Source organism: Mauremys mutica, chromosome 17 (genome assembly GCF_020497125.1).
Source record: "Mauremys mutica isolate MM-2020 ecotype Southern chromosome 17, ASM2049712v1, whole genome shotgun sequence".
NCBI lineage: Eukaryota > Metazoa > Chordata > Testudines > Geoemydidae > Mauremys > Mauremys mutica.
The window spans coordinates 25,094,375-25,121,980 of NC_059088.1; the positions used below are offsets into that span (position 1 = coordinate 25,094,375).

A 27,606-nucleotide genomic window follows, 5' to 3' on the forward strand; every position below is an offset into this window, starting at 1 on the left:
TCTGTGGTAGCTGAGGGCCTGGCGGTAGATAACACATTTTTTGGTGTGTTTGGGTTGGTCACTGGCATAGGTGCTGGAGCAACCAGGGGAAAAAATCGTGCCTGCTCAGCAGCGACCTGCCAATCAGCTGTTCAGCAGCGGGCAGGAGGCGCTGGAAGGAGGGGATGGAGCGGGGGCAGGGCGTGCTCGGGGAGGGGGCAGGAAGAGGCAGAACAAGGGTGGGGCCTTGAGGAAAGGGGAGGAGTGGGGTCAGGGCCTCAGGGCAGAGTGGGAGATGGAGCATCCACCCAGAAAAATAAAAGTTGGCGCCTGTGGTCACTGGATAGCTGTGAAGGTAACCCCCCAACCTCTCCAAGCTCATCAGCAGAAGCAAGCTCCCCACGGACCCGGACCCACCAACTCAAAGCAGTACCAGACCCTGCTGTAACAACATGCAAAACCTGCAGACATACCACCATGGCTACAAAGATTTATAATACCCAGAACACACCTTTCAAGATCCACGGGTCCTACACCTACCTACTAAGTGCCCTGATTACTAGGTGGGTGAAACTAGACAATCACTACACTCTCAAATGAACTCATACAGAAAAATGATAAAGGACAAAAACACCATATTGCTCATAGGTGAACGCTTTTCACAAAATGATCACTCCCAGACCTCTCAGTTCTCAGCCTCAAAGGAAACCTGTACAACACCTTCAAAAGACAAACCTGGGTACTTAAATTCATAACTTTGCTTGGCATTAGCTATCACAGTCTTAATAACGATTGTCGGAATAAGCCATAAATCCAATCTGTAACCCACTAACCCCCCTTTTTGTCCTGTGGCTACCGGGGTGTTAATGAGCGACTTCACCTTGCAGGGTCCCTTAGAATATGTGTTAACTCCTTATACTAAACAATGTTCCACCTTGTGTTTAGCTGCGACACTCCTGAGTATTTTTCCCAGACCTGAAGAAGAGCTCTGTTACTCCTGCAGGGATTCTGCACCACTGCGCAATGCAGAATTTTGCAGAAATTAACACTGCACGTGCAGAATTTCCTTCCCCCACAGAAATGGGCAGCAGTGCTGTTAGCCGCCACTGGACTCGCAGAGCCCAGCTTGCACGCAGAAGACACTGCTGGGGGAAGGAGCTAATGGTTCCTGGCAGCATGCTCTGAGGGAAGGAGAGGGCAGCTCGCAGGAAACTCCGTGCAAGCCTGGGACCAAGCATCAGGCTGTTTCTCCTCCGGATCCCTGGGCTCTGGAGGGGGGCCAGGTATCTTGGCAGGGGAGCTGTGGTTGGGCTCTGGCCCCCCAGCTGGGCTCTGGGGAGGAGAGGGGGCAGAGAAACAGGAACTGGGTTATCATGGGGGTTTCTTTAGCTCTCTACTCCTGGGGGAATTTTTGGGTGTGTCTGTATTAGAATCATAGAATGTCAGGGTTGGACGGGACCTCAGGAGGTATCTAATCCAACCCCCTGCTCAAAGCAGGACCAATCCCCAGACAGATTTTTGCCCTAGACCCCAAAATGGCCCCCTCAAGGATTGAATTTACAGCCCAGGCTAATGCTCAAACCACTGAGCTATGTTGCAGACATACTTGCTGACAGGTATTTTGAAATAAATTACCAAAATAATTGAAATTGGCGTGATTATGTAGTGCTGTTTTGACAAATAAAATTTGCAGAATTTTAAAATATTGTGTGCAGATTTTTTTTCTTTTTTTTTGGCACAGAATGCCCCCAGGAGTGCTCTGTGTAGCTGGGACGCTTGTCCGCTTCACGAACAGAAGTTGGTCCAATAAAAACTATTACCTCTCCCACCCTGTCTCTCTAATATCCTGGGACCAACATGGCTACAACAACACTGCAAACAAAGAGACGATTAATGACTCTTAATGAACCAGCCCAAATAATGACGCTTTCAAGGGATAGAGCCAGGTAACAATCCTTAAAAGACCAGATGCTTCTTTATAGGAAAGAGGCACTTACAGGGACAGAAAATTTGTGTAATTTAAAGAAAGGGCCAGACGCTTTTAATCCCTCCTGAATCCATCTGAAGAAGTGGTTTTTTACCCACGAAAGCTTATGCCCAAATAAATCTGTCAGTCTTTAAAGTGCCACCGGACTCCTTGTTGTTTTAATCCCTCCTAGAGGATCACAGGAAAACTGTAATTACAGTGTAAGGAGAGTGCGTCTTTCAGACCTGTGAACGTGCTATTTTTTCTGAGATCACGGTTTCAGATCACTCCTTTCATTGATCCCTGGCAGCACACAGCTGTCAGCACATTCTTTTCTTTTCACATTGTCCAAGGGAAAGTTGCCATTATGTCCGTCTGGTTCGTGACTCATTTCTTGCCTTCCTTTTTTATTGCAGTGAGATAGGCGTTCAGGTGGGGCAGATGAGTTTGGCTGATAAAGCCCTGCTTTGCATGAGTGCTGAGCAAACAGCTGCACTTGAAGTTAGCAGGAGCCACACGCCTTTGAAGATCAATCCATAACAACCAGGTTTGGTTTTGCTTTTCCCAAAGAAAGGACGGCCTAGTGGTTAGGCCACTAGTCTGGGATTTAGGAAACCTTGCTTCAATTCCCTGCTCCGCTGTGCACTTGCTGTGTGACTTTGGGCAAATCGCTTAGGCCCAGATGCTTCAAAAGTATTTTGGTGCCTAAACACCTTTGAGGATCTGGGCCTTAGTTTGTCTGTGCTTCGGTTTCCCATCTGTCAAAGGAGGATAATAGCACTGCCCTGACTCACAGGGTGTGCGTGAGGATAAACACATTAGAAATTGTGAAGTGCTGAGATGCTATAGGGATGGAGGCCATGGACTGATTTGCAGTGGTAACACCGTGATCTTGTCTCATCTACCAAACTGAGCAGGGTTGGGAGTGTAGACATAACTGGCGTGCTGGTGACTCAGTAAGGGAGTGCTCAGACCTCGGATCAGATGCTGAATCAAGGCTCCAGTAAGGAGTTATGAGTACCTGTGTGCACAAAATTGTGGCTCTTTGGAATCTTCTGGCTCCTCAAAGGAATTTAGGAGCCTATCTCCCACTGGGGAAAAGTTAACGGTTAGAGTAGGCAGCTGGTAATGAGACTCCTGGTCCCAGCTCTGCCGACGGCCTTGGGAAAGTCCCTCCTCCCACTCCGTGCCTCATTTTCCCTGTGTCAAATGGAGCCAATGATGCCCACTTTATCACAGAACTATGCAAGCCACTAGACATGAGTGTTAACATATTAACCCTTCTGACTCAACAAACAGCTTCTCCACTGCTTCCCATCCTGGAGTGTTGCTGAGAGCTGTTAAAAGGCATTCACCCCAGAGCCAGCCGCCTTTCAATGGTGTTTGAGGTAATCCCTATGGTATTAAACGTCGTGTACATAAATAGCTCCTTTAAGGCCAACAATTGAAGTAAATGGAATCCAGTCCTTGGTTATTAAACAGACATTTTTACACCAGTGCAAAGGGCCCTCAATTCAGAAGGGTAGTGTTTTACACCCTTCTGTACTGGTGTAAAATGTACAGGGCAATGGGGAATCAGGCCTTCTCTCTCTTCTTAGCAACGCGCTCTTGACATGAGAATAAAAAAGCAGCACATGAGTGTGACATTCTCTTTTTAATAAAAAATAAAATGTATCCAGAGGAGGAAGATGTACATCTTTAAAAAAAAAAAAGGTTAAACATCATAAAACAAGCAACAAAGGGCCAGATCCCCAGCAGGTGTAATGTGGCCCTGCTCCACTGAAGTTAATGGGGCCAGATCCCACGCGGGTGTAAACTGGCTCAGCTCCACTGAAGTTAATAGTGCCAGATCCCCAGTGGATATAGATCAGCCCAAGGTGCTGTGCTAATTGACACCAGCGGAGGATCAGGCCTGAACGCTGTGCTTGGCATTGCAGTTAGGGTGACCAGATGGCCCGATTTTTGGGTCTTTTTCTTATATAGGCTCCTATTATCCCCCACCCCCGTCCCAATTTTTCACACTTGCTGTCTGGTCACTCTAACTGCAGTATGGACAACATGGCACAGACCCTGGTGCTCAGCGACACAGACAGACAGAATGGGCTTTGTCCCGCCTGTAAAAGCTCAGGCACTTGACTGAAGAATCTAGTCATTGTTACAGAGCAGCAGCCGGCACAGGAATGAGAGCAGGAGGTTGCACACACAGGCACTGCAGAAAGGCATGTGTACCTCAGCATCAAATCCACATGCAGACCAGGCCCAGGTAGCTTTTACCTCAGTGTGGCTTGTTCAAATGAACCCTGCCCCTCCTGGAGTTCACTTTGACTAGCCGCATCATGGTAACAACTCCCTGGCCTTGTCTCCGGCAGGATTTCAGGGTCACATAGCGATCTCCAGGTAGATACCCTCATTTTTAGCCAGTGACCTGAATCAAAGAGGGAAAGGTTCCAGGGAAGAGTTTTGCTTGGGTGTTTTTTTGTAAGGGCGTTGGGTCTGTCACAGAGCACAGACAATGCTCTTACCTCAGATCGGGTGGCTATTGTACAATAAGCTGAGGATCTGCCCCGGTGACAAGCATCAGCGTAGTTGCGCTGATATGTTGCAACCCTCATGGCCCGCAGGCATTGCCACTGGAAGCCAACCGTGCAACTGCCCCAGTGTCTGAAATCTCCAAGGCCTGGTTCTCATCTACCCTGCCAGAGCGGGGTAAAAGGACCAGGATGTAAAAGGGAATCAGGCTCCCAGAGCCTTAGAAGCCAGTCTTGCCCAGAGCAGGGTTAATGGGTGTGAGCGTAACCGAGAAAGAAGCCTGGATTTTTCATGGATATCCCGGTAGAACCCGCCTGCTCTGCTGGAAAATGTAACAAGTGAACCCATCCCGTGTTGCACTGATTTCACTGAAGCATAATAGCAGTGTCAGAGCTGCAGCAGACCAGCAATGCAGGGGTTAATTTATCCATCACAAAATAATACTGATGCGGTTGAAGAAGGGTTTTTAGAAACGAGCAACCCGATCCCGTTTGAGAGGGAGCAATCCGAGGCCTTTCCCGGGGAAATCCACTGGCCTGGCTGCGTTTAACTCCGGGTGCAACCAAGTGGTTTGTGCAAAAAAACGCACCATGTTTGCGCTCCTGGCGCCGAGGCTACGAACCCAGTCACTGGGCATTGTCAGTGTGGCTACGGGCCCGGAGCTGGTTTCGGTAGCCGCGTTCCTCCCACGGAAGTGGTGAAACAAGGGGTTCGATCGCTGCTACCGGGAAAAGCTTAACTTAAATCTAAAAACATTAAATTAAAAAACCAACAACTTCACATTCGGTCACAACCTCCGCCTCCTCCCCATCCCCAAAGCCCCTTGGCAACTCCCCTCCCCCACCCCCCCAAGCCGATTTTTCAGGCTGTTGGCTCCAAAACTCCAGGGACTCAGCCTGGTTCTCACTTACACTAAAAGGCCCCTTGTACCACTCCGGCAGTGCAGAGGGGGTGTGGCTAATTTATGCCCCCGTTACCAGACCAGAGTGGTGTAAAGAGGCTGTTGTGTAAATGAGAATCAGGCCCTAAAGCCCTCTGCCCACACACAGCAGGGAGTGACAGTACAATGCCCTCTGATGGAAGGCCACCCCCCCAGAGCAGAGCGCAGTCTCCGTGATGTGGGCCATCTCCGGTGTCCCCGCTGAGGGGGCCAGTTAGCAATGGCTGTTCTGATCCAGACCTCTGGCCTAGCAGGGACCAGACTGGGAGCCCAGCTGCTCATTGCACGCAGGCCAACGAGGATCAGCTATCTGATCATTGCCAGCGGGGCTGGATTTGAACTGCTGACCCTGCACTCAAAGGCAGAACATTAGACCCCATATTCAGATCCGCGAGGAGCCGGATTGGGCCCCGGCAGAGCTACACCCGGCCACTGACTGGCGCCAAGAGCATCCCACACAGGGGAGGCCTGAGCTGGCCAGGTAACGTGCAGCTGCGATGTTGCACGTTGGCCATCGTTCACAGCTCTCGCGGAGCGGACGTGGCAGCTCCCAGCTAGTCCAGGCCAGTGCAGGGACGTCACCAACCACCGATCGCTGGAGGCAACAGCCCGGGAGGCAGCAGCTACGCACGCAGCCTAGATCTGTAGACACAGCAACACTGGGCCCATTCAGATCTCACAGCGGGGTCGCTCCCTGCTGGAATCCCCAGCGCTGGGCACGAGCCAGGCAGGGCTCACACACTCTCCAGAGCCACTCTGCCCACCAGCTCCTTTGAACCTGGTTATCTAGAGCCCAGACGTGCTCCGTGTTCGTCTCGTGCTTGATGTGGAAACCCAAAAGCGGAGGGTTTATTTTGTTTTCTGTTTAACGCCCGTCCCACGATTCGGCCGCTGGTGGTGCTCAGACAGCGCAGTGGGGCAGGCTGGGCCCATTGCTCTTCAGCGGTGGAGCGACCCACCCCTGGGCGGGCGGCAGCAGCTGGCACGCTGACGAGGAGCAGGTGCAGTTTCTGGGCGCGCCCTGTGGAAGGTCTCACCAGCTGATATCACGTTTGTTATGAATTTGGGGGCTGGACGCAGACAGGTTTGTTATTGTAGGGTTGCTCCCAAGCGCTGAGCCACACACACTGGTTTGTTATGGCAGGGCTGCTCGGTACCACGACGCGGCTGCTTTCGAGACGAAAGGCGGGTCGGGGCAGGCACGGCCAGCCTAAGCTTTCTCCAGAGCTGCCCCTTAGGAGCCCTCCCCGGCCCCCAGGCTGGCGTTTAACCTGTTGTTGTCCACGTCTATGCCCTGGTACAGCCCCTCCATCTGGACACAGCAGTCCCTGGGGTCCTGGACGGGCCCTTGTAGCGGTGGGCTCCGGCCTCCGTTCAGCGGCACCTTCTCCTGATTGGACACCTTGGTGGCTTCGGGGGTGTTGCATCCTTGCACCTTGCTCTTGGCCTTGAGCCTGTTGTGGTAGGAGAAGCCGGCCATGGCCATTGCTACGGCCAGCGTCAGCGACAGCAGCACCGTCACCGTCACAAACTGTGCCCAGTAGGAGCGGTGCCCGCCCTGTGGGCCTGCCCCCCGCTCCGGCCCTTCCCCGACCATGCTGTCCCCTCCGCTCTCGCTCAGGATGCTGTCTCCCGTGGGGTCCTGCACCACATAGCGGGCCACAGCTTGGCGATGCCCGTTCTCGCTGGCCCAGCACGTGTACTCGCCCGCCGCCTGGCGCTGCATGATGATCACCAGCGTCTTATTGTCCAACAGCGTCAGCCCCGCTGGGCTCTTAGCCCCTGGGTAGCTCCAGTTGTAATTGGCCAGGGCGGAGAGCTGCGGGCAGGGCAGCCGGATCACGGAGTTCAGCGCTGGGCTCAAAGCTGCAAAGATACAAGGAGAGGAGAGGGAGCGGTGAGTCTCCGGCTGCCCACCCGGACCAGCTGACGCTGCTGTTCAAAGAGCGGGCACCAGCCCCTTGCGACTAGAGCCAGGGTGCGTCACGGAGTTTGCGGGGAACAACATTCGTTTCAAATGGGACCAACCGTGATCATCTTCATGGCCAGTCGAAACGTTAAAAACCAAAAGTGTTTCCGGTCAAACGAAAGGTTTCGATTTTGAGCGTTTTTAGATGGCTAATACATTGGGAAACGAAAGGAAATTTTGAACTGAAATGTTTCAATATTTTTGGAAACTGTTTAGGGTTGGTTTTTTTTGGACAAATTGATGCGAAACTGACACGAATGCGCAAAATGTTTCGGTGTCTCTGAATCAGCATTTTTCATTACAAAAAAAAAATGGTTCCTGTGAAAAATTTCACGCAGCTCCACTTCCAACCTGGGCACCTAGTGAGAAACCTGATTTTCAAAGGTACTGAGCACCCCCGCCCCCATCCCCTCTCTCTGTACCTCAGGGGGCGTTGCCACAAGAACTTATTGGTAAATTTCAATTAATAGCAACTTTTGGCCAGGAACCGGGAGATTTGCTAGCCAGGGGTGGCCGCTGTATCAGACCATGTGATGGCTGCCATGTTGGCTGATGCGCCAGAGCTAAAAGCATGAGCTGCGGGAGTGTGAGCTAAAGCTCCCAGCCCCACAACAGCCTCTAATCCTCAGAGGATTGGGCGCAGAGGGTGAACTATACACTTTGTTATTGTAGGGTTGTCTAGGGGGGCTGGCGCCCTGACCTGTTATTTATTACTGGGCTGAGCGCTGCCTTGGTGACATTATTTTTGACTGGAGAGTCTGTCGTGGGATTTGCTCTGCGCTGTTTGCAGAAAGCAGGGCCAAAGCCCACCGGAGATGCCATGCCTCAGAGCACCGGGTGTGGCCCCCTTCATTCCTCCCCGGATCCAGCTCCTCCCTAGAGCAGGCAGCCTGCCCTGGCTTGCAGCGGGGCCTCCCCAGCCCCCCTCGTAGCATTGCTGGCTCAGAGCCCCACCCGCCGGCAGACACGTGCCCCAAGCACAGTAAACCCGGAAGGTCGATACTCAACTTTTTACCAAGCTGCTGCCCCAGTCGTCCCGAGACCTGGGCGTGGCCCTGCCTTTCCCACTGATCTGCTGGCACGTAGCCCCCGGTCTGCCCCTCTCAACGTCCTGCAGCCAGTCGCTCCTAGAGAGGGAGAAGTGACACACTGAGAACTCAAGGCAATGAAGTCACTCTCAAGCAGCTGCTTGATGTGGGGATGGCAGGTGAGCTGGTTGCTGGGCTCGCCCTGAGGAGCTGGATTCAAGTCCTCCCTTAGGTCCAAGAACATAAGAACGGCCACATTGGGTCAGACCAAAGGTCCATCTAGCCCAGTATCCTGTCTACCGACAGTGGCCAATGCCAGGTGCCCCAGAGGGAATGAACAGAACAGGGAATTATCAAGTGATCCATCCCCTGTCGCCCATTCCCAGCTTCTGGCAAACAGAGTCTAGGGACACCATCCCTACCCATCCTGGCTAATAGCCACTGATGGACCTATCCTCCATGAACTTAACTAGTTCTTTTTTGAACCCTGTTATAGTCTTGGCCTTCACAACATCCTCTGGCAAAGAATTCCACAGACTGACTATGCATTGTGTGAAGAAACACTTCCTTTTGTTTGTTTTAAATCTGCTGCCTAGTAATTTCATTTGATGATCCCTAGTTTTTGTGTTATGAGAAGGGGTAAATAGCACTTCCTGATTTACTTTCTCCACACCAGTCATGATTTCATAGACCTCTGTCATATCCGCCCTTAGTCGACTCTTTTCCAAACTGAAAAGTCCCAGTCTTATTTATCTCTCCTCTTACGGAAGCCGTTCCACACCCCTAATGGTTTTTGTCACCCTTTTCTGAGCCTTTTCCAGTTCCAATATATCTTTTTTGAGATGGGGCGACCACATCTGCACACAGTATTCCAGATCTGGGCGTACCGTGGATTTATATAGAGGCCACAGGCAACTGATCAGTGGCACATGCTCAGAGAGTGTGGTGCCCGCGGAATGCGCATCAGCGCTAGCGAAGTGCGTTAACGACACTGTAGGGCTGTATTCCTGGTGGGCGCGGGCCTCCGGGCTAGTGCTCAGGGAACACTAGGGGCTTTTCACCACTCCCCGAGGCCCAGAAATGCCCATCTGCCCGTCTAGAGCAGCTGTCCTGGGAGGATCTCAAAGCACCTGGCAAGCTCTGGGAGGCAGGGGAGTGTTATTTCCCCGGCTTTGCAGGCAGGAAACAAAGCAAGTCACTTTCCTAAATTCATACGGCGGGATAATGCAGAATAAAACCCAGTAGTCCTGATTCCCAGTCCCCTGCCTCTGACCACTACAGCACACTCCCTTCCCAGAGCAGGGAATAGAACCGAAGAGCCCTGACTCGCCAGGCTCTGCTCTAACCACCAGACATGGCTGCTTCCCTCTCGGCAGTTACACCGGAACTGTTCCACACACTGAGCTACTCACGTGTTTTTGTTTGTGCCTCGCGTCTCCTGGCACGACTGGCTGTGCCTGTCCCAGGCGCAGTAGGGGTCTCGGGCAAGGACACAGTCAGCACAGCTCCTGTACACGCTGCAGTTGGCCAGCGGCACCTGCAGGACCCCCTTGGAGTACCCCACATATAGGATCCCCTGCAGGGGGGAGACACACAGAAAATGTCACATCTACGTCACTTACTTAGCACCGCCCGGTTGCACACGGGGCAGCATCTCCCCTTCTTGTCTGCTGCCCTAGGCAGATCTGCAGGTCTCCTACCTTCCCAGGTGAGAACAGAAGGTTCTGCACAGGTTCCGGGTCCTTAAACAGCTGGATTTCCTCAATGATGTGAGCACCGCTGGCCAGAGCCACTGCTTTGTGCAGGAACCCTTGATCTGTGGGAGGAAATATAGGAACACAAGTATATTTACCATGGGGCTGAGATAATGCATCCTCTCTCTGATCTTGTCGCTAAGCTGACTGTGTGTAACAAAGGTATTTAAGTTCTTAGTTTCAGTGGAAGTTGAGTATCTGGATCTAAATAGCTAGTCTATTCAATTCTCTCTCTCACACATACAATTTGCTTAATTAAAAGAGAATGATCCTTTGTTTATACAGGGCCTTTTGCCCCAATATGCCTCCAAAGCACTTTGTTGGCTGGCTGGCACCAACCTTGTCAGGCTTATACAAACCACTTTGTCCACCATTAAATGCAGCCACCTCTGGGGTGAAGAGCGGTAAATGTGTTTAACAATGCACGGGACAGGAAGTGAAGGAGAGCCATACCTAACTGAAAACGCAATGGGCAGGGCTCAATTAACAGAGCTGAGATTGGCCGGTAAAATGGGATGAAACACCCCCCTGCTCTCCTAACACACAAATTCCAAAATAACAAATACACAAATTGGCCAAAAAAAAAAAAGTCAAAATGTTTAATTTTTTTTTGAATTTTCAATTTCTTTTTTTCCCAAAAGCCTCAAAAACTAATTTTTTTTTTAAACTTTTTAGTTTCATCCAAAACCCCCTAAAGTTTCATTTCAGGTCCACCTGAAATGAAGTTTTTCATAATATTTCAAGTTAATCACCGGAAAACGAATTACTCGTCTGACTCTGCGATAAGAGCTTGTCCCCGACTGATGTCAATGGGAGCTTTACCATTGGGTAAACCATCAGCTGGGCGCAGAATCCAGTCCCACGCACCAACGAGGTGGTGTCCCCTGCTCATGGGAGCCGTACCTGTTCCCAGGAACATCACCTCATAGGAGGTGCCCGAGACACTGCGGGTCTGATCGACTGCGATCCGCGTATACTTCACGTTCTGCTTCACCAGCAGCGGCTGCTTGTTCCTGGGCAAAACCTTCCCATCCATCAGGAAATGGTTTTTCATGAAGGTCAGGACTTTGTCTGCCGATGGGCGCACAGAGCACTGCAGTGGGAGGAGAAAGGCAGGGGATCAGAAGGGCTATCAGCTGCGGGATCTGGGCTAGTGACTGGCTTTAGGAGTTGTTTTTTTTAGCTCTAGGCACCCTTGCAAAGGGGGAAAGCACAGCTGATTATGCCAGCTTCCTGGAAAAAGCAAGGCAGATGGTCTATTATCCCAGAAAACTGAGGCACAGAGAAGTTAAGTGCCTTGCCCGAAGTCAGTGACACCAGCAGGAATTGAACCCAGGTGTCCTGAGTCCCGGCCTCCTAGCTTAACCCTGCACCGTGTCCTGTAAAGTCATCCTTCGGGGCAGACCCACATATCATCATGCCGTGGCGTTAGATGTGCAAAGCAGGTGATACTCACACTGCCAGGGCGGGGTTCAGGGACCCCATTGCTGTATGTCGTCCACCGGGAGCTCTCCTTGTTCAGCTCCTTGTATTTGCCGCTGAAGACTCTTTCGATGTCCTCCAGGTTGAAAGCGCACACTGCCGTGCTGCCTGCGTCTCCCATCTGCCTGCCAGGGGACGAGTGATCGTGTTAGGGGGGGACCCCCAGTGCTAGGGGGACCCCAAAGGTGGGCAGGTCAGATGTGGGATCCAGCCACACCCTGCCTGTGACGTGTGGGTGAGTGGGCATGGGGAGTCCACCCCATTTGGGGCCCTCTCTAAGGGCTGTTCCTTGGCCATATAAACATTGGATCCTTCTGAAATAATAACGCCAGGCGCTTCCACAGCGACCTCCATCCAGGGCCTCCATCCACTTGCAAAGCATCTACTCTCACCACCCCAGAGTGACAGGCACTTGCCTATGAACAGAATCCAGGAGTCCTGACTCCCAGCCCCTGCCTCCTCTGACCACTGGCCCATGCTCCTTCCTAGAGCTGGGCAGAGAACCCCGGCGTGTCAACTCCCAGTCCCCAGTGCTCTAACTCTTAAATCACACTCACGCCTAGATGTGGGACTAGAATCCAGGAGTCCTGACCCCAAGCCATCTGCTCTAACCACTAGACACCAGTCTCATCTCTTAATTCTGAAATGTACTAAGCAACTTCTTCAGCAATATCACGTGGCAAGGAGTTCCACAGGTTAATGACATGTTCTGCAATAATGACATATTCAGGGTGAACCATAACGCAGAAGGGGTCTTACTTTCTGGGTACAGCATACCCATTTGAATGGGCAGGATGGACAGATGCCCCCTCCCCCCAAATGTCCTTCTTGCGATGGAGCCAGGGGATTTGTGGGTGTGCGAGCCTGGGAATACATGGGTCCTTGGGGGATTTCGGAGCCCTTTGGGCAGGAGAGGAAAGCTTCCTGCCTTACCATTGTGAAGTGAAGACTCCATAGAAGACGGCGCCCCCTCCTGGCTGGGGTAGGACAAAGGAGTGATGGATCACGTTGAAAGGGAAGTGTCCAGGCTGGAAGCATGTCAGCTGGGCTTTCAGGAATGTGGTCCATTTCTTCTGCAGCACCTTCTCTCCGCCGACGTCCTTCTGCAGGAGAGAGGAATGCCGGGTTACCCTGAACGGAGCAGGGCCTCTCCTTAAAGGGACGGCTGAGAGGATGGCTTGTCCTGGGGGTCAGCGCGCAGCCATGCTGCCATTGCGCTGGTTCAACTCCGCCAGCAGGGGGTGTATGTGCTGCTCTAAAAAGGGGAAGAGCTATTCTGAATGAAGGGAAGGTCGGAGAGGAAGGGGGGGCCCTGTGGGGAGACCTGAACTCAATCCCCTGCTCAAAATAAAAAGGGGGAATTCTAGTGGTACAACTGTGGTGAGTAAACCAACCAGCAGGCTCTGATCAGCTGATGTTCCAGACAATGATGTTGTAATAAGCCCTCGTGCGCAGCCAGTGAGATATGAGGAACTAAATAGGTGGATACAAGCAGGAAACCAACCAGACAGCGGTAACGGGCTGTTAGAAGGCTAGTGAGCCATTTTAAGATACGGGATTAATAGATTCCAAGGCCAGAAGGAACCATTGGGATCATCCAGCCTGACCTCCTGTACAGCACGGGTCAGAGAGCTTCCCCAAAAGAATTCCTAGAGCAGATCCTTTAGAAAAACAGCCAATTAAAAAATGGTCAGGGATGGAGAATCCACCATGATCCTCGGTCTTTTGTTCCAATGCTTAATTACACTCACTGTTAAAAATTGATTCCTTATTTCCAGTCTGAATTTGTCTGGCTTCAACTTCCAGCCATTGGCTTGTGTTAGACCTTCCTCTGCTAGATTGAAGAGCCAACCATCAAATATTTGTTCCCCACGTAGCTATGTACAGATGGTGCTCAAACTGCCCCATAACCCACATGGAGGGCTGGGGTCTGAATACAGGGGGTGGCTGCAGGGAGACCCTGAAAGGGAGCAGAGGCCAGCCAGCCAGAATCATAGAATATCAGGGTTGGCAGGGACCTCAGGAGGTCACCTAGTCCAACCCCCTGCTCAAAGCAGGACCAATCCCCAGACAGATTTTTGCCCCAGATCCCTAAATGGCCCCCTCAAGGATTGAACTCACCACCCAGGGTTTAGCAGGCCAGTGCTCAAACAACTGAGCTGCCCAGACGCCCCGGAGGGCAGAACGGAGGCCCTGTGTTACTGGTGGGTCAGTTGTCGTCACTGGGGCAGGCCACAAGCGGGAGAGACGACAACGCCGGGGTGCGGGACAGAGGAACACATGTGCTCCCATAGCCAACTCGGGCCAGCCTCGTACCTTGCACACACGAGCCACCCGGGAGACCGTGAGCTTCTCAAAGAAATCAAACTCCTCGGCCGTCTCCTCGAAGAAGAAATAGACCTTCTCGTCTCCAGGGATGTTGGCCGAGGCCACGAAGCCTGCGTCGACTGTGGGGGGGGGAGGAGACCAGGTGGGTTAGATGCCCAGTCCCTGCGCGCTGCTTCCCAAGGAGCAGATGGGCATATAAATATCCATGGGAAGCTGGGGGCTTGTCGCCTAGGAAACACAACCCTGAGGCCAGTGGGCACCAGCCGTTCGCCTGTTGGCTAATAGGTGACGGCGACTCGAGCAAAGAGTCCCTGAGCCTCATTCTCACTGATGTGAGGCCCCGTTAAGTGGCTAAAGGGCCTTACAGTGGGGGGAACCGGTCCCCTGAGAATCCTTCCTGAGCAGGGTCCTCCCTGGCCAGCGTGGAGCTGCACCCACCCTGGCTTAGGGGGCAGATTGTGGGCATGAGTACAGTGCATTATGCTGTGGTTATTCTCTGCTTCCCAGGGACAGCAGGGGGCCATGGGGAGCCCAGTGTAAATTAGAGCAGCCCCGAGGCTGCTCTAACTGGCCCCGGAGCCAGGCTGAGCACAGCCTCAGCACATGAAGAGCTCAAAGGGTGTTGCAGCCTCTCCTCCCAACCCCACCAGGTAACAGAGTCAGGTCCCGTGTCTGGAAGACCATAAATGGGCAGCTGTCGATTTCAGATGCGACCTCAGCCCCTGCCCTTCCCCACGCCCCACCCCATTCCCAGCAGCAGGAGCAGGCCCTCCTACCCCATCCTCACCATTCAGCCACCTGAGGAAGGCATCGGTCTTCAGCAGGGTCCTGTTGCCCAGGGCGCGGGAGATTATGGGCTCATTTCCTTGGAAATTGTTCATGGTGCCCGTGTAGAGCTCACCATCTGCAGGTGGAGAGAGGTGGTGAGGGAAGCCCGGGCCGGCAGCTGTGCCGGTGCCGCTGGGCTCGGTTATTTAGTCAGAGAGCGGTAAAGTGCTCTGAGATCTCTGTATGAACAGTACCAGAGCGAGGACTCGTTATCCTGATGGATTAGAGTGGGTGACCCGGGCACTGAGGGATAAATCTACATCTCTAAGACAGCACCGCATCGCAGGATGACAGCAGGACCTTAAAGGTCTCTCTCAGGCCAGCCCCAGGCCTGGACCTGCTGCCCCGAAGATGTGACTCAAGTGATTCAGCTCAAGATCTAATCCTTTGCTTTGAGGCACTATAACCGTCCATGGGCTGAGCACCGTAGGGCAGCGGGTTCCACCTCCCTCCCCATCGCGCAGTCACTGCACAGCCCATGGTTTCCAAAGAGCTCCATACTCACCCACCAGGATGGCCGTATACTTGTGGCGGGGGTCGAAGGGGCACTGTCCCTTCCCATCCTGGAGGAGAGGCTGCCCTTGGCCGGCAGAAACCAGGCTGAAATTCTCCAGATTCTACGAGGAATTACAAATCAATCAATCAGTCGCAGAACAAGAACAAACCGAATGGTGGTCGCTTGAGTTCAGTCTAGAGACAGATCCCCTCCAGGCACAGGGCGGGGAGAACCCAACTTTCATAATAAAGATAATTCTCTCTATTATATTAAACGTGTTTTACCGATAAGGTTACCCACAGGCCAGTGGTGGTGCCAGGAATGGAAGCCCGGTCTTCTGAGACCCAGCCCAGGGCTGTATCCACTATGCCACATTCATAATATAACCCCAATAAAGTCACATTATAATACTAATGGAACGCCAATAATCAGGAACCCCACATCAGGACACCCTTGAATTTTGGAGGAGAATCCAGGCCAGAGCTCAGATGAGTTCTTTCTTCTGGTGACTCCAAAAGAACAGGGCCAACTAGTCTCAAAAGTGGGCACTTGTTTTTGCATATCTAATTATTTATTTATTTTGTTTGTTTGTTACGCAACTTGAGAAAATCAGAGGCCACTTTTGAAAATGCTGACCGGGGTTCCTGTAAACTCACCACTTTTCCCGTAAACCCAGGCCTTTCATTTGGAAAGGGAAATAAGTAACCAGACAATATAAGAGGCTGCTCAACGTACACACAGAGCCAACAGAGGGCAGCAAAGCCTCTTCTATGGAGACTAGAACTCGAGTCCTGACTCCGCCCCCACTCGCTCTGACCACTAGACCACACTACCTCTCAGACCTGGAAATAGAACCCAGGATTCCTGACTCTGCCCTCTTTGCTCTCCTCTCTCCTCACACCAGCCCTGCCTCTTCTGTGAGCCGTGGCCCATTTCCTGAACCAAACCCTGTGCAGGCTCTGCAGTCAGAGCTTCCCGCCAATCCAGACCAGACACTCACAATGTAAGAGCAGTAGGGGCTGAAGGCATAGGTCCCACAGGTGTACAGGCAAGTCTGGTTCACTGGCACCAGGACACGGATGAAGTTGAAGCACTCTGTCTGTGGGGAAAAGAACACGCCACTTCAACGAACATCTTAGATTTCAGATTGCTTCACAGGTTGCATGTAACAGGATCACTATGGTCAGCACTGACATGCAGCCACCTCTGGGGTGGGATGCAGCAGTGATTTAACAGCCCCCAGCAACAGCTCTCTGGGATCGCTTACCCATAATTAAAATGCAGCCACCTCTGGGGTGGGACTCGGCTGGAGTTCAATAGCACACAGCAACACTAGACAGGTATCCTGCTCAGCACTACAATACAGCCACCTCTGGCTCAGAGCGTGGCAGCTGCTTCAGAAGCACACAGCAACACTGCACAGCGATTATTCACCCAGCATTAAAATACAGCCACTTCTGGGGTGGGACTTAGCAGCCGATCAATAACACAGAGCACTGCTATACAGGGACCACTCGTCAGCATTAAACAGCATCCACCTCTGAAGTGGAATGCGACAGCTGTTCAACAGCGCACAGCAATGCTGCACTCACCCAGCCCTAAAAAACAGCCACCTCTAGAGTGGAGCGTGACAGCTGGACAACGGTTTAGGAGAAGAAGAACGCGACCGAACTGAGCTGCAAGGGGAAGTTAGGGAGGCAAAGGAAGAGTTGGCCAGGACACCAGGATTATCACCCCGCTGCGTGGGATAATCAAGCACAACCCAGCACCCCCGGGACCCCAGGCTGAGACCCTGAGAAGAACACCACCTAGCCCACCAGCAAGCATTACCGCTTCCTGAGGGAGTGAGAAACCAGGCTCGGGAATTGCACCTAGCTTGGTACCGCCTCTCACGGCACCACAAAGCACCCCCACCCCCCAGCACCCACCTCTCAGCATTGTCACCAGCTCTCCATGCCCTCCATATACCCTCCACGACTAACCGTGCCCTCAAGGAGCACAATACAGCCCACACCAGCCCCAGCATCTCCCCTGCTCCTTACCAGGTTGCTTTTCTTCTTAAAGACACATTCCTGCTTTTTTTCAGGCACGGGTTGCCACACTATCTGTAAGGGGGGAAAGAGAGAGACTCTTCAAAGGTTGGGAGGAAGATTCCACCCGGAGAAAAGATCAAGAGCCTGTGCACTGGAAGGAAAGGAAGCTGCTGAGAGCAAAATTCTCAGGGAGTGGAGTATGGTCTAGTGGTCAGAGCAAGGGGGTTAGGGAGTCAAGACTCTTCAGTTCTATTCTCTCTAGAGGCTTCCGCTTAAGGTTCAAAGCACTTTACCAACATTAATGAATTACATCTCACAATCCCTCGCCCCTGAGTAACATTATCCCCACTTTCCAGATGGGGAAACTGAGGCACGGGGAGGGGACCAGAACCCAGGTCTGACTTTCACTTGCCCCACCCCAGGGATCAGCTTGCCTCCCTCCTGCAGCCCAAATGCTCCCCACTCTCTGGGGAAGGCCGAGCTCTACTCACTGAGCCCGTCAGCTCCATGGACCCAGCACTGTCCACCCGGAGCGAGAGGAGGGTGTCTCGAGCTCCCACGTACAGAGTGCCTTCGTCTTCGCTCAAGAGGAACGTATCATAGTTGAAGATTCCGTCCTTGCTGAAGCTGGTTAGGATCCTCCGGGCGTCTCCTAGCAGGGATCAAACAGTGCTTGGTATATGATAATTAGCACCTATGTACCATAACGTGTGGGTCCTATATACCATAAAGAGGCACCAACATCCCATCATGTAGCACCCGCATACTGTAGAGTGGCACCTATATACCATAGCTTGGCACCTATATTCCATAACTTAGCACCATATATGTAAAGTGGCACCTGTACAGAATAGCATTAAGAGTTGGTTGAAAATTTTCCAACAGAATGTTTGGGTTTTTTTGTTGGAAACACGTTGATTTCCACAGAATTTCATTTTTTGATGAAAATCACCTAAACAAAGCATTTTGATCATGGAACAGAATGCTATGGGTTTTTTTGTTGTGCAATTTATTTGATAGGATTTTTAAAAAATCAAAATCAATTGACTCAAAACAATTTAAAAAAAATTTCAGTTAGCAGGAATTGTTGAAATTCTACGTTTCATTCCCATTCGGAACAAAAAACAATTTTGAAACGGCAGAACTTCCTGCTAAAACCAGAAACGTAACTTCCCACAAAACCCTACATAACACGTATGTGTTGTAACACAGCATCGATCATAAGAACGTAAGAACGGCCCTACTGAGTCAGACCAAAGGTCCATCTAGCCCAACATCTGGTCTTCTGACAGTGGCCAATGCCAGGTGCCCCAGAAGGAATGAACAGAACAGGGGATCATCAAGTGATCCATCCCCTGTCGCTCATTCCCAGCTTCTGGCAAATATATCACAACTTACCATGTATATGTTGTCACATAGCATCTATATAGCAACTTACATGTATATACCATAACTTAGCATCCATATGCCGTAACATAACACATATGCATGTACCATAAGAGAGCATGTATGTGGTACAGTGGCGAAGGCTCTGGACTATGTCTCAGGAGATCTAGGCTCTGCTGGAGACCCACTGGGTGACCTGGAGCAAATCACTTCCCCTCCCACATTTGGTTTGCCTTGTGTATGGAAACAGCCCAGGGTGTGGCCTGGCTCTCACTGTGTGTATGTACAGCTCCTAGCACAATGGGGTTCTGATCTCAGTGAAGGCCTCTTGGAGATAATGCAGATAAATAATAAATGCATGTACTGTGACAGAGCACCTATATACTGAAACACAGCATATCTATCTATACACACAGTAACTTAGAGCCTACATACCGTAATGTAGCATGTATATACCATAACTTGGCACCTATATACTGTAATATAACATAGAAACTGCAACTTAGTGCCTATGTAATGTAGCATGTTAATTCCACAGACTTTCAGTGCTCTAGGGGTCTGACCCAGCCCACTGACATCAAAGGAATTGACTCAAGCGGGGTTTGGATCAGGCTCCATGTGCTGTATGAACACTGGCTGAAGGAGCAGTGGAAATGTCCCTGGAGCCGGCACTGCGTCTGGCAGGACCCTACATAGGGCCTGGGGGACGAGCATAATTTAGAGCAGCAGCAGCAGGCTGAGGATGGGTGGGAAAGGGAAAGGCCGCGACTGCTGGTGACTCAATAGGGGGCGCTTTTCCCCCGGAGCCAGTGCTGACCCCAATGCCCCAGCATGGTGCTGCAGGGGGCAGGGTGGGGACTCAGCAGGGGGCGCTCTCCCCTCTGGGCCCACCTCAACGTGGTGTTAGGGGGTGCTGAGCTGCCAGAAGGATGAGACAGAAATAACGAGGTCCCGATCATTTGTGGTCATTGAAGATCCTGCAGTGTCTTTGCAAGGGTGAAGGCTTGACAAGGGGATGCAGATTCAGCCTAGAATATTATAAATACGTGTCCAGAGAAGGCCTTAGAGCACCGGAAAGGCTTCACTGGCCATTACTGTTTATTTAGATACACCGAAAGCAAACAAACAAACAAAAAAAGCCCTGTGGCATTTGCATCCCAAACTGCAGCCACGTCCGAGGAGTTGTGTGTGTGAGCTCCAGAGAATCACAGAGCTGTAGGGCTGGAAGGGACCTAGCAAGATCATCTAGTTCAGCAACCCCCAGGAACGGAAACTGACTAGACCCCAAAGCCGAGGTGATTTGTCTATTTCCAGAGCTGAAGCAAAAAACAAACCGAAACCAAAGAGTGAAATAAAATTAGATCTTGCAAAACTCTTCTTGATTCAATAACCCACCACAGGGAAGGGAAATTGTTTTATTAAAATATGCGGCGGGGAGGGGAGGCCTGATTCTCACTACTCTGGCAGCATAACCCGAGAGCCCATGTCATTTACACACCACTCTGAGGCCCCTTTTACTCTACTAGAATGAGGAAAAGGAGTCAGAGTGAGAAGCAGGCTCATGATTTTATTCTGGACAAATTCCAACTCCTCTAATTACAACCCTGCCTCCTGTTATTAGAAAGCACAGCCTGATATTCAGCCTGAATGTTCCTTTGCTTTATTTTCTGTTACTCGGAGCAAGGATTCTGTAATGCCGGCGCTGGACATGGACTCAGGAGTTCTACTCCTGGCTTTCAGCAACTTGCTTCAGCCCAGAGCCTCAAAGATATTTAGGCACCTAACTCCCATGGGTTAGTTGCCTAAACGCCTTTGGGAATCTGGGCCTTAATGTCTCCATGCCTCAGTTTCCCATCTGTAAAGCTGGGTGAACAATCTTTCCTTTCTCCCACCCTTAACCTGCCTTGCCTATTTACGTTATAAGATGCCCAGGGCAGGGATTGTCTCTCACCATGTCTATGCAGCACCTAGACTGGATCTTCTAAACCCTCTCGAACCACCCTGTTTCCTTGACATTCAAGTGCTTGTTAGATGCTTCTCCTCTCTAGCCAAGTCAGCCGTATTTAGCTCCTCTCATCTCCAGTCCTAAATAAGGTCCGTCTCCCCCACCCAGCAAGTCCCTTCCCAGCTCAGTGGAAATCGCGTGATATTTCTTTTCTTTTCAGAAGGAGCTGAAAGGCGATCGGGTTTAATAGACGGCTGCTCGCTGGAGAGGCTGCAGCTGGAATTTGTTTTCACAGGGTGCCAGCAAAGGCCGGGGTAATTATAAGCATTCCCCGGAGCTCTGGCGTTTACTGCCTCTGGGTTTGGAAGAGGAAGAATGCGTTCGTTTCGTGCAAGCGGGGCCCGATCCACAGTTGGTGGGAAGACTCACGTCACCACGGCCCAAAGGGACCATGGTGATCATCTACTCTGACCTCTTGCCCAGGGCAGGCTAGCTAGAGAATGTCAGACTGCCAGGCCAGATCCTTGGGGTAGGAAAACTGGGCCCATCTGGGATTTGAACTCAGGCCCATCCAAGCCACTGGCGACCCCTGTGGGCGTTATATCAGTTCCTCAGCGTGCTGACAGCTGCTCCTTCGGTCTATATATCATCTCCTACTCTCCCGACTGTGAATATCGTCGCGGTTGCCCCTGATGGGAACCCCGAGGTACAGCGAGCCGGCAGCTCTGCGAATAGAACCCAGGTGTCCTGGCAGCCAGTCCTGTATAGCCTCAGCCTGGGATAGCGGCTGGATTGCCAGTCCCAGCAGCCCACAGGCGCTCTCTGTACGGGCTGGGGAGGAGCAGCAGGGGCAGAACCATAGCAAGCTCCCCTGCACTCACTGTGCCCCCTCCATGGCTCCGCTCCCCAAATACCCCAAGCACTGGCACACCGCCCCCGCAAGCAGCTCCCTGCCCCTGTCTTCCCTATTGGAGGTCACGATGCCGTGTGAGCGAGGCTGGCTCGGCACGGCCCTGTGGGCACCCATTGGCTCTGATCCAAAGCCCAGCAGGAGCCTTTCCACTGGATCAAGCCGCAGGGTGAGCCCTGCCAGAAGGTGGCACCAAGATTTGGCCCACGATGCCCCAAGCTGGGCCGCGGGGGTAGCGTTCAGGATCTGAACTCACATCTCCCTGCCTCCAGCCTCCCTCCGAAGCACCTGCCTCCATCTCCTTCTCCCCTCGCAGGGGAAACGCAGCGTCCGAGACCAGAGCCCTCATCGACAGGGAGACATGAGACGCGCGCCCTCGCTCCTGGCCATTTCTCACCCCCCCAGTCCCAGCTACAGGCTGGAGCCTCTCTCTCTACCGGCGCCCCGGGCCCCTCCCTGGGCCTGGGAGCCTGACAGCGGGTGATTCGGAAGGGTGCAGCTCTCTCTTTCTCTTCCTTCAACCCCTTTTTCATTTCCTCCTCCCAATGGTCTCTCTCGCTTTGCTTTCTCCGTTTTATTTAGTCTCTCTGCCTTCTGTCTGTCCAGGCCCGTCTGGCTGTCTCTGCACTCTTCTTTTCCTTCCTTCCTTCCCACCACCCCTCTTTTCTTGCTTTCTCATCCATCCTTCTTTCTCCCCCCCACTCCCCTTTGCTCACCTCTTGGGAAGGTGACCCTGGGAAGCAGATCTGCACACAGGAAGGCGGCAGGCATCACCAAACTGCACAGGAGGCAGAGCGCCCGGCCGGGCATGGCTGGTTATCGGCAAAGGGTGAGGCCCTCGGTGAAATCTGCAGGGACCCGGCCCCAGCTCTTGAGCTGTCAAGAAAGCAGAGGAGGGAGGGAGAGGAAGAGATGGTTGAAACGAGCGCGGTAACCACATGAAAGAGTCCCAGCCCCAGCCTCCCACCTGCAGCGGAAGCGCGAGGCTAGGGAGAGGGCCGTGCGCAGTCATGTTTCACCAGGGACCGTGCTTTCTGCCCCTTTGCGTCATCACGGGAGCCCCGCAGGCAGCCGCAGGGTCAGGGAGGAAAGCAGCCTTTCCAGCTGAGAGCGGGGCCGGGATGGGGCCACAGTGATACTGGGAGGCTGAGCCAGGCGGCAGGAGCTGCCGAGGAGAAGCCTCTCGGGGTTTGATTCTCGGCGCTTCGGCTCCTGCTGCTGGGGCAAGATGGATGCGGGAGATGCCTTTAAGCCTTTGGACCCCTCATGTTCTGGGATTGTGCGGGATCCCCCTGTATCAATTGGAGCAGCCTCAAGGCTGCTCTAACTTATGCTCTGCCCTCTATGGGCTCTGGGAATCAAAGAAGAGCTCACGCCTATGCTGGGTGGGCGTGTCCCGCGTGTCCCCTCCAGTCCACATGCAAGATAAGAGCCTACTGCTGCTGCCAGTTGATGGGGCAGCTCTTTTAGCTCAGGTTGGTGCTGATGGGTGGTATCTTCACACCCAGACTAATTCTTCCCGTAGTGGGGCCCGGGGCAAGACCCCCCCACCCCCAGCTGATGCTTACAAAGCGTTCCTGTCCTCGCCACATCCCGAGCCCCTCTCTGACATCCCTCCCCTCGCTCCCGAAACCTGATCCCCACCCCCCGTCGCTCGACTCACTTCTCACGCTCTCTTCGGGGGCGGGGAGCCCTTTATGGAGACCATATGGCCAAGCTGCCCGGGTTCCACTCGCCCTCCCCAAAGGGTTGGGGAATGTGTGTTACTGGCCTCGATGGTCTTTTGGGCCAGATCCAAGCCCCGATCCAAAGCCGGCTGAAGCCAATGGGAGCTTTTCCACTAACATCCCCAGGGACCTTCGGATCAGGCCTTTTGGCCCCTCCCTCACGTGAGCCCGGCAGCCCCAGCATTTCAGAAACACCTAGCAGAACTGCCGGGCGCTGGTCGTAGAATCACAGAATATCAGGGTTGGAAGGGACCTCAGGAGGTATCTAGCCCAACCCCCTGCTCAAAGCAGGACCAACCCGCAGCTAAATCACCCCAGCCAGGGCTTTGTCAAACCGGGCCTTAAAAACCGAGGCATTTGCATCAGGGGCTCCCAGGAGGTGGCATATTCCCCAAGTGCTCCGGAGAGTGGAGCTCGAAAGCCACCGACAGCTGAGTGACAGGCTGAGCGGGGCCCCAATGCTGGCTCCACACACAACCCTTCCTCCTCCTCCTCCTCCTCAGCCCGGCAGATTGCAGCACCCGCGGCCGCTAAGCCGAGATGTTGCACCTGTTGCTGGAAATGGTGGGGAAATAGGAGGTTGTGAAATGTGGGGTGCTCGCGCGGCTCCCCTGGGGACGAGGTGTGGGGCAGGAAATGATCCCACCCTGCGCTGACCCTGGCCGTGCTCGCAACCACTCCGGTCCCTGCCTCTCCTAGAACCTCCCCAACTCCTGAAATGCAGCCGGAGGCAGGGCAGGAACATGCCTCAGTGCCCACCCCCAGTGCCCCGGCTAGGCCCTACCGTCCCGGCTCTGGGCAAGAGAGGTCATCCCCGGCCTGAGCTGTTTGTTACTCTGCCGAGTGGCAGCCTCACCCCGTCTTGCAGCTTTGAACCTTGTTCTCTCGTCTGCATAAACGGCGGCTAATAAACCGGGGGAGGGGGCAAGTGCAGCCCTGGGGTAACTGCACTGACTGCGGGGCGCTCCTGCCAGCAAGGATTGGCCCGTAGACCAGGAAGGCGACGCCCAGACCCCAAGCCGTACACACAGACCACGTGCTAGCGAGGGACAGGACCCAGTGCCTGACGCTGCGGGGGTGCACTGGGGGGAGGAGGGATTTTTAAAAAGGAGAAAGGAAAAAAAACCCTCCCTTCGAGTCCCAGCTGTGGAAGTGCCCCCCTGCCCCGTGTTTCTAGCAGAGAGTGGAAGCCCCTTCAAATCCCCTCTGTATCCCTCCCTCCGGGAGCCCCCTGCCTGGTGCTACCGTATAAGAGATTCTGCACTCAGCACCCAATGCAGAGCTGCTCCCCCTGGGTCCAGCGCCCCCCCCCCCCCCGAGCTCTGGGTCCAGCTCCCCCTGGCTGCTTGTTCTCCAGCGAAATTACCTCTCCTGGGGCTGAGGTCAGAGGGCATGGGCAGAATTAGCGCAGACCTTCGGCCAGCATCAGCCATTGGCAGCTAAGCCCCCGGTAGATCCCCCCAGCGCTGGGTGGATGGACTCGCTGCCCGGTGCCCATCGGAGACGTCCTGGGGTGGCCTCGGGGCCCACGGGATTGGAATGACCAGCCCAGCTCCAGCTGGAGGGGCTGGCTCCTGGGTTCGCTCTGCTCCCAGCCCCGGCTTCGGTTCCTTCCCCTCCCGGGCTCCTGTCCAGCACTAGGGCCGGGGAGCTGAGGCTCTTTCAAGGCTCCAGCTCACACTGGCAGCTGCCTGGGCTGGGGAGGGGAAGGGCACGGCTCGATCAGTGTCATTCACAGTGAGTCAGGGAACCAGAAAGTCCAGCCTCCTGACACGTCCTGACAGCTCCAGGCACCTTCCCCCGCTCCCCCCAGCCAGGCAGGAAGCAGCTTCCTTGGGTGGTTGCTTCGGTAGGAAACAAGAGCTTTTAAAGGAGGTGGCGTGGCCCAGCGGATGGAGCAGGAATGGGGGCCCGGATGCCTGGGTTCTATTCCTAGCTCTGGGAGAAAATGTGGGCTAGAGGTTAATGTGGGGGGACTGGGAGTCAGGACGCCTGGGTTCTATGCCTGACCCTGGGATGGGGAGTGGTGTCTAGTGGTTAGAGCTGGGGGGGCATTGGGAGTCAGAAACCCTGGGTTCTACTCCTGACCTTGGGAGGGGAATGTTGTCTAGTGGGTAGAGTGGAACTAGCAGCTCCTGGACTCCCTTCTCAGCTTTGCCACTGTGTGAACTGGGGCAAGGGATAGCCAGTCCATGCCTCAGTTTCCCCATCTGTACGACAGGGATAATGATGGTGCTTGACTTCTGAGGGTCAGCGACTGCCAACACAGCCCCGCGAAGCATCGATCAGCTGCACAATGAATGTTTATCAAGCCAGAAACCAAATCTCTCCAGTCTTAGGCCAGGTCTACCCAGGCAAAACGCACCTAGAACGGATGCAGCTGTACCAGTACAGCTGATTTTTCTTCTGGCCTAGCTTATTCCACCCCTCCCCTCCCCCCACCCTGGGCAAAATAAGCTATCCCAGTACAAAGTGCAGTTGGGCTGGTATAGCTGCATCGGCTCCTGCCAGCACAGCTCTGCTGCTCAGGGATCTCACCTCTTCATGCCCCTGAGTGACAGAGCTGTGCCGGCAGCAGCCCCGGGGACAGACCTAGCCTTAGACATGATGGTGGGAAATGTTACTCACCCATCCAAAGTAACAAAATCCCTCACCCTGGGTGAGCCGACTACTGTGAGGCTCTGATACGCTACCCATAAGTATTTATGGTTAATTACGACCATTGTATTAACACTAACAGGCCAGCACATAAGCCCAGGCCCCTCCCAATTCTCCACCAGGCACTTACACTGTTATTTACAAGCTGTCTGTCTAAGCACATCTGGAGTTTAACTCATCTCCCACCCAAAGCCTTTACCAGGAGCGTATGGACAGCTGTACCAGGGGGTTTGCTGCTGGCCTTTCTCGAAAAGGCACCACTAGCTGACAACCCTCAGCAGTTCTCGAGGCAGGGATCATTAGCTCCATTTTACAGATAAGGAAACTGAGGCACAGAGTCATGCCTCGACATGCTCAAAGTCATACAGAGAGTCAAAAGAGGAGCTGGGACTAGAACCTACGTGGACAGGCTACTGGTCCACCAAACTCTAACCACTAGACAAGACTCTCCCAGAGACTGGAAGAGAACCCAGCTGTCCCAACTTTTTGTTGCTTGGCTAAGCATGCCTCCCCAGAACAGGGCACAGAAGGCAGGAGTCCTCACCCACTCTAACTGGTGGATCACAGTCTCCCCAGAGCTGGGAACAGGACCCAGGAGTCCTGGCTCCCGGACCTCACTCCCTTTCCACTCAGCCATTGCTGGTGTGCTGCAAGATGCCATAAAATGGAACCACCCCTTTCCCAAGAACTGGGTTTCAATGAGTCAGCTGAGCTGATCCGGGTGCTCGGTCTGTGATGGAGGAGGCAGACACTGCTCAGGCCAGTGGGATCTTGCCTTGCCCAGCAGTGCCCTGCTGTTACCCTGATCAGAGCTCCTTTGCAGCACTTCCTGAGATATCTACAGAGCCTCTGCTGCACCCAAGGGCTCTGGGAGAGCATCCAGGTGTGGGGGTGTGATTTGGAGTGAACCTGTCTATTCGCCCAGCTGAGGCGTGTGCTGCAACAGCTGGATCTGTCACCAGCTGCAAATTAAACAGGAAGAAGAAACTGGGAAAAGGGCTGGAGAGAAGAAGGGTGGAAAACCACCCTGTAGAAACAAATCCAGGGTTGGACACCTGCCCAGCAGCGGGTGTGGCCAGCTAACTCCTCCACCCCCAGCCCGTGGCACTGCGGGCCACTGCAGCCTTGGCATGATTGTTCGATCGAGACCAGTCCTGGGCCTGATTCTTATTGGCACTAAGGTTCCTTCGCTAGAGCTGAATGAAAACAATTGGGAATTTTTTTCCCCACAAGGGGGTGGGAAGGAAATCAATTTTCAGCAGAAATTTAAATTCTGAAAGATGCTGATTTGGAAACACTGCTGTGGTGTCTCATGGGGGTTTAGCATGGGAGCCCCTGGCCCTGGTGCATTATAGTCTGGCCAGGGAGCACACCCCCATAAAGAAGAATAGAGGATATGAGGCCACTGAAATACAACTGCAACAACATTTCCAACTTGAAATATTTTGGTTTTCAGGTCTTAGGTCTCCTCTATACACAGATTTTTTACTAGTAATAGCCAGTGTAAATGAGAACCAGGCCCTCTCTCTTGAGACCCATGGGAAGAACCATCTTGGTCTAGCAAAACACAGCTGGAACGTGGATTTTCTTGCATAATAAGCATCACATTGTGGTTAAGGCAGAGGAATGAAAGGCAGGACTCCTAGGT

At 53.1% G+C, this 27,606-nt stretch overlaps 1 protein-coding gene across 4 annotated transcripts in view; it reads right to left on the minus strand.

The window, feature by feature from the left end:
- Window positions 1–3,691: 3,691 nt before the first annotated feature.
- SEMA4A (semaphorin 4A) overlaps window positions 3,692–27,606 on the minus strand; it is a 42,902-nt gene continuing 18,987 nt past the window's right edge. For 2 of the 4 annotated variants that reach the window (XM_044991575.1, XM_044991576.1), the window contains exons 3-16: window positions 22,290–22,449; window positions 17,824–17,984; window positions 17,342–17,404; window positions 16,300–16,398; window positions 15,309–15,420; window positions 14,763–14,879; window positions 13,964–14,094; window positions 12,581–12,750; window positions 11,622–11,772; window positions 11,069–11,258; window positions 10,112–10,227; window positions 9,824–9,987; window positions 8,392–8,510; window positions 3,692–7,280 (exon numbers count right to left, since the gene is read on the minus strand). In XM_044991575.1, coding sequence (XP_044847510.1) covers window positions 6,649–7,280; window positions 8,392–8,510; window positions 9,824–9,987; window positions 10,112–10,227; window positions 11,069–11,258; window positions 11,622–11,772; window positions 12,581–12,750; window positions 13,964–14,094; window positions 14,763–14,879; window positions 15,309–15,420; window positions 16,300–16,398; window positions 17,342–17,404; window positions 17,824–17,984; window positions 22,290–22,383 — 2,319 coding nt within the window. In that variant the 5' untranslated portion in view covers window positions 22,384–22,449 and the 3' untranslated portion in view covers window positions 3,692–6,648. Of the gene's footprint in view, window positions 7,281–8,391; window positions 8,511–9,823; window positions 9,988–10,111; window positions 10,228–11,068; window positions 11,259–11,621; window positions 11,773–12,580; window positions 12,751–13,963; window positions 14,095–14,762; window positions 14,880–15,308; window positions 15,421–16,299; window positions 16,399–17,341; window positions 17,405–17,823; window positions 17,985–22,289; window positions 22,450–22,592; window positions 22,901–24,666; window positions 25,073–27,606 lie in introns of those variants that run through there. The other 2 variants (XM_044991574.1, XM_044991577.1) reach the window with 2 other exon arrangements.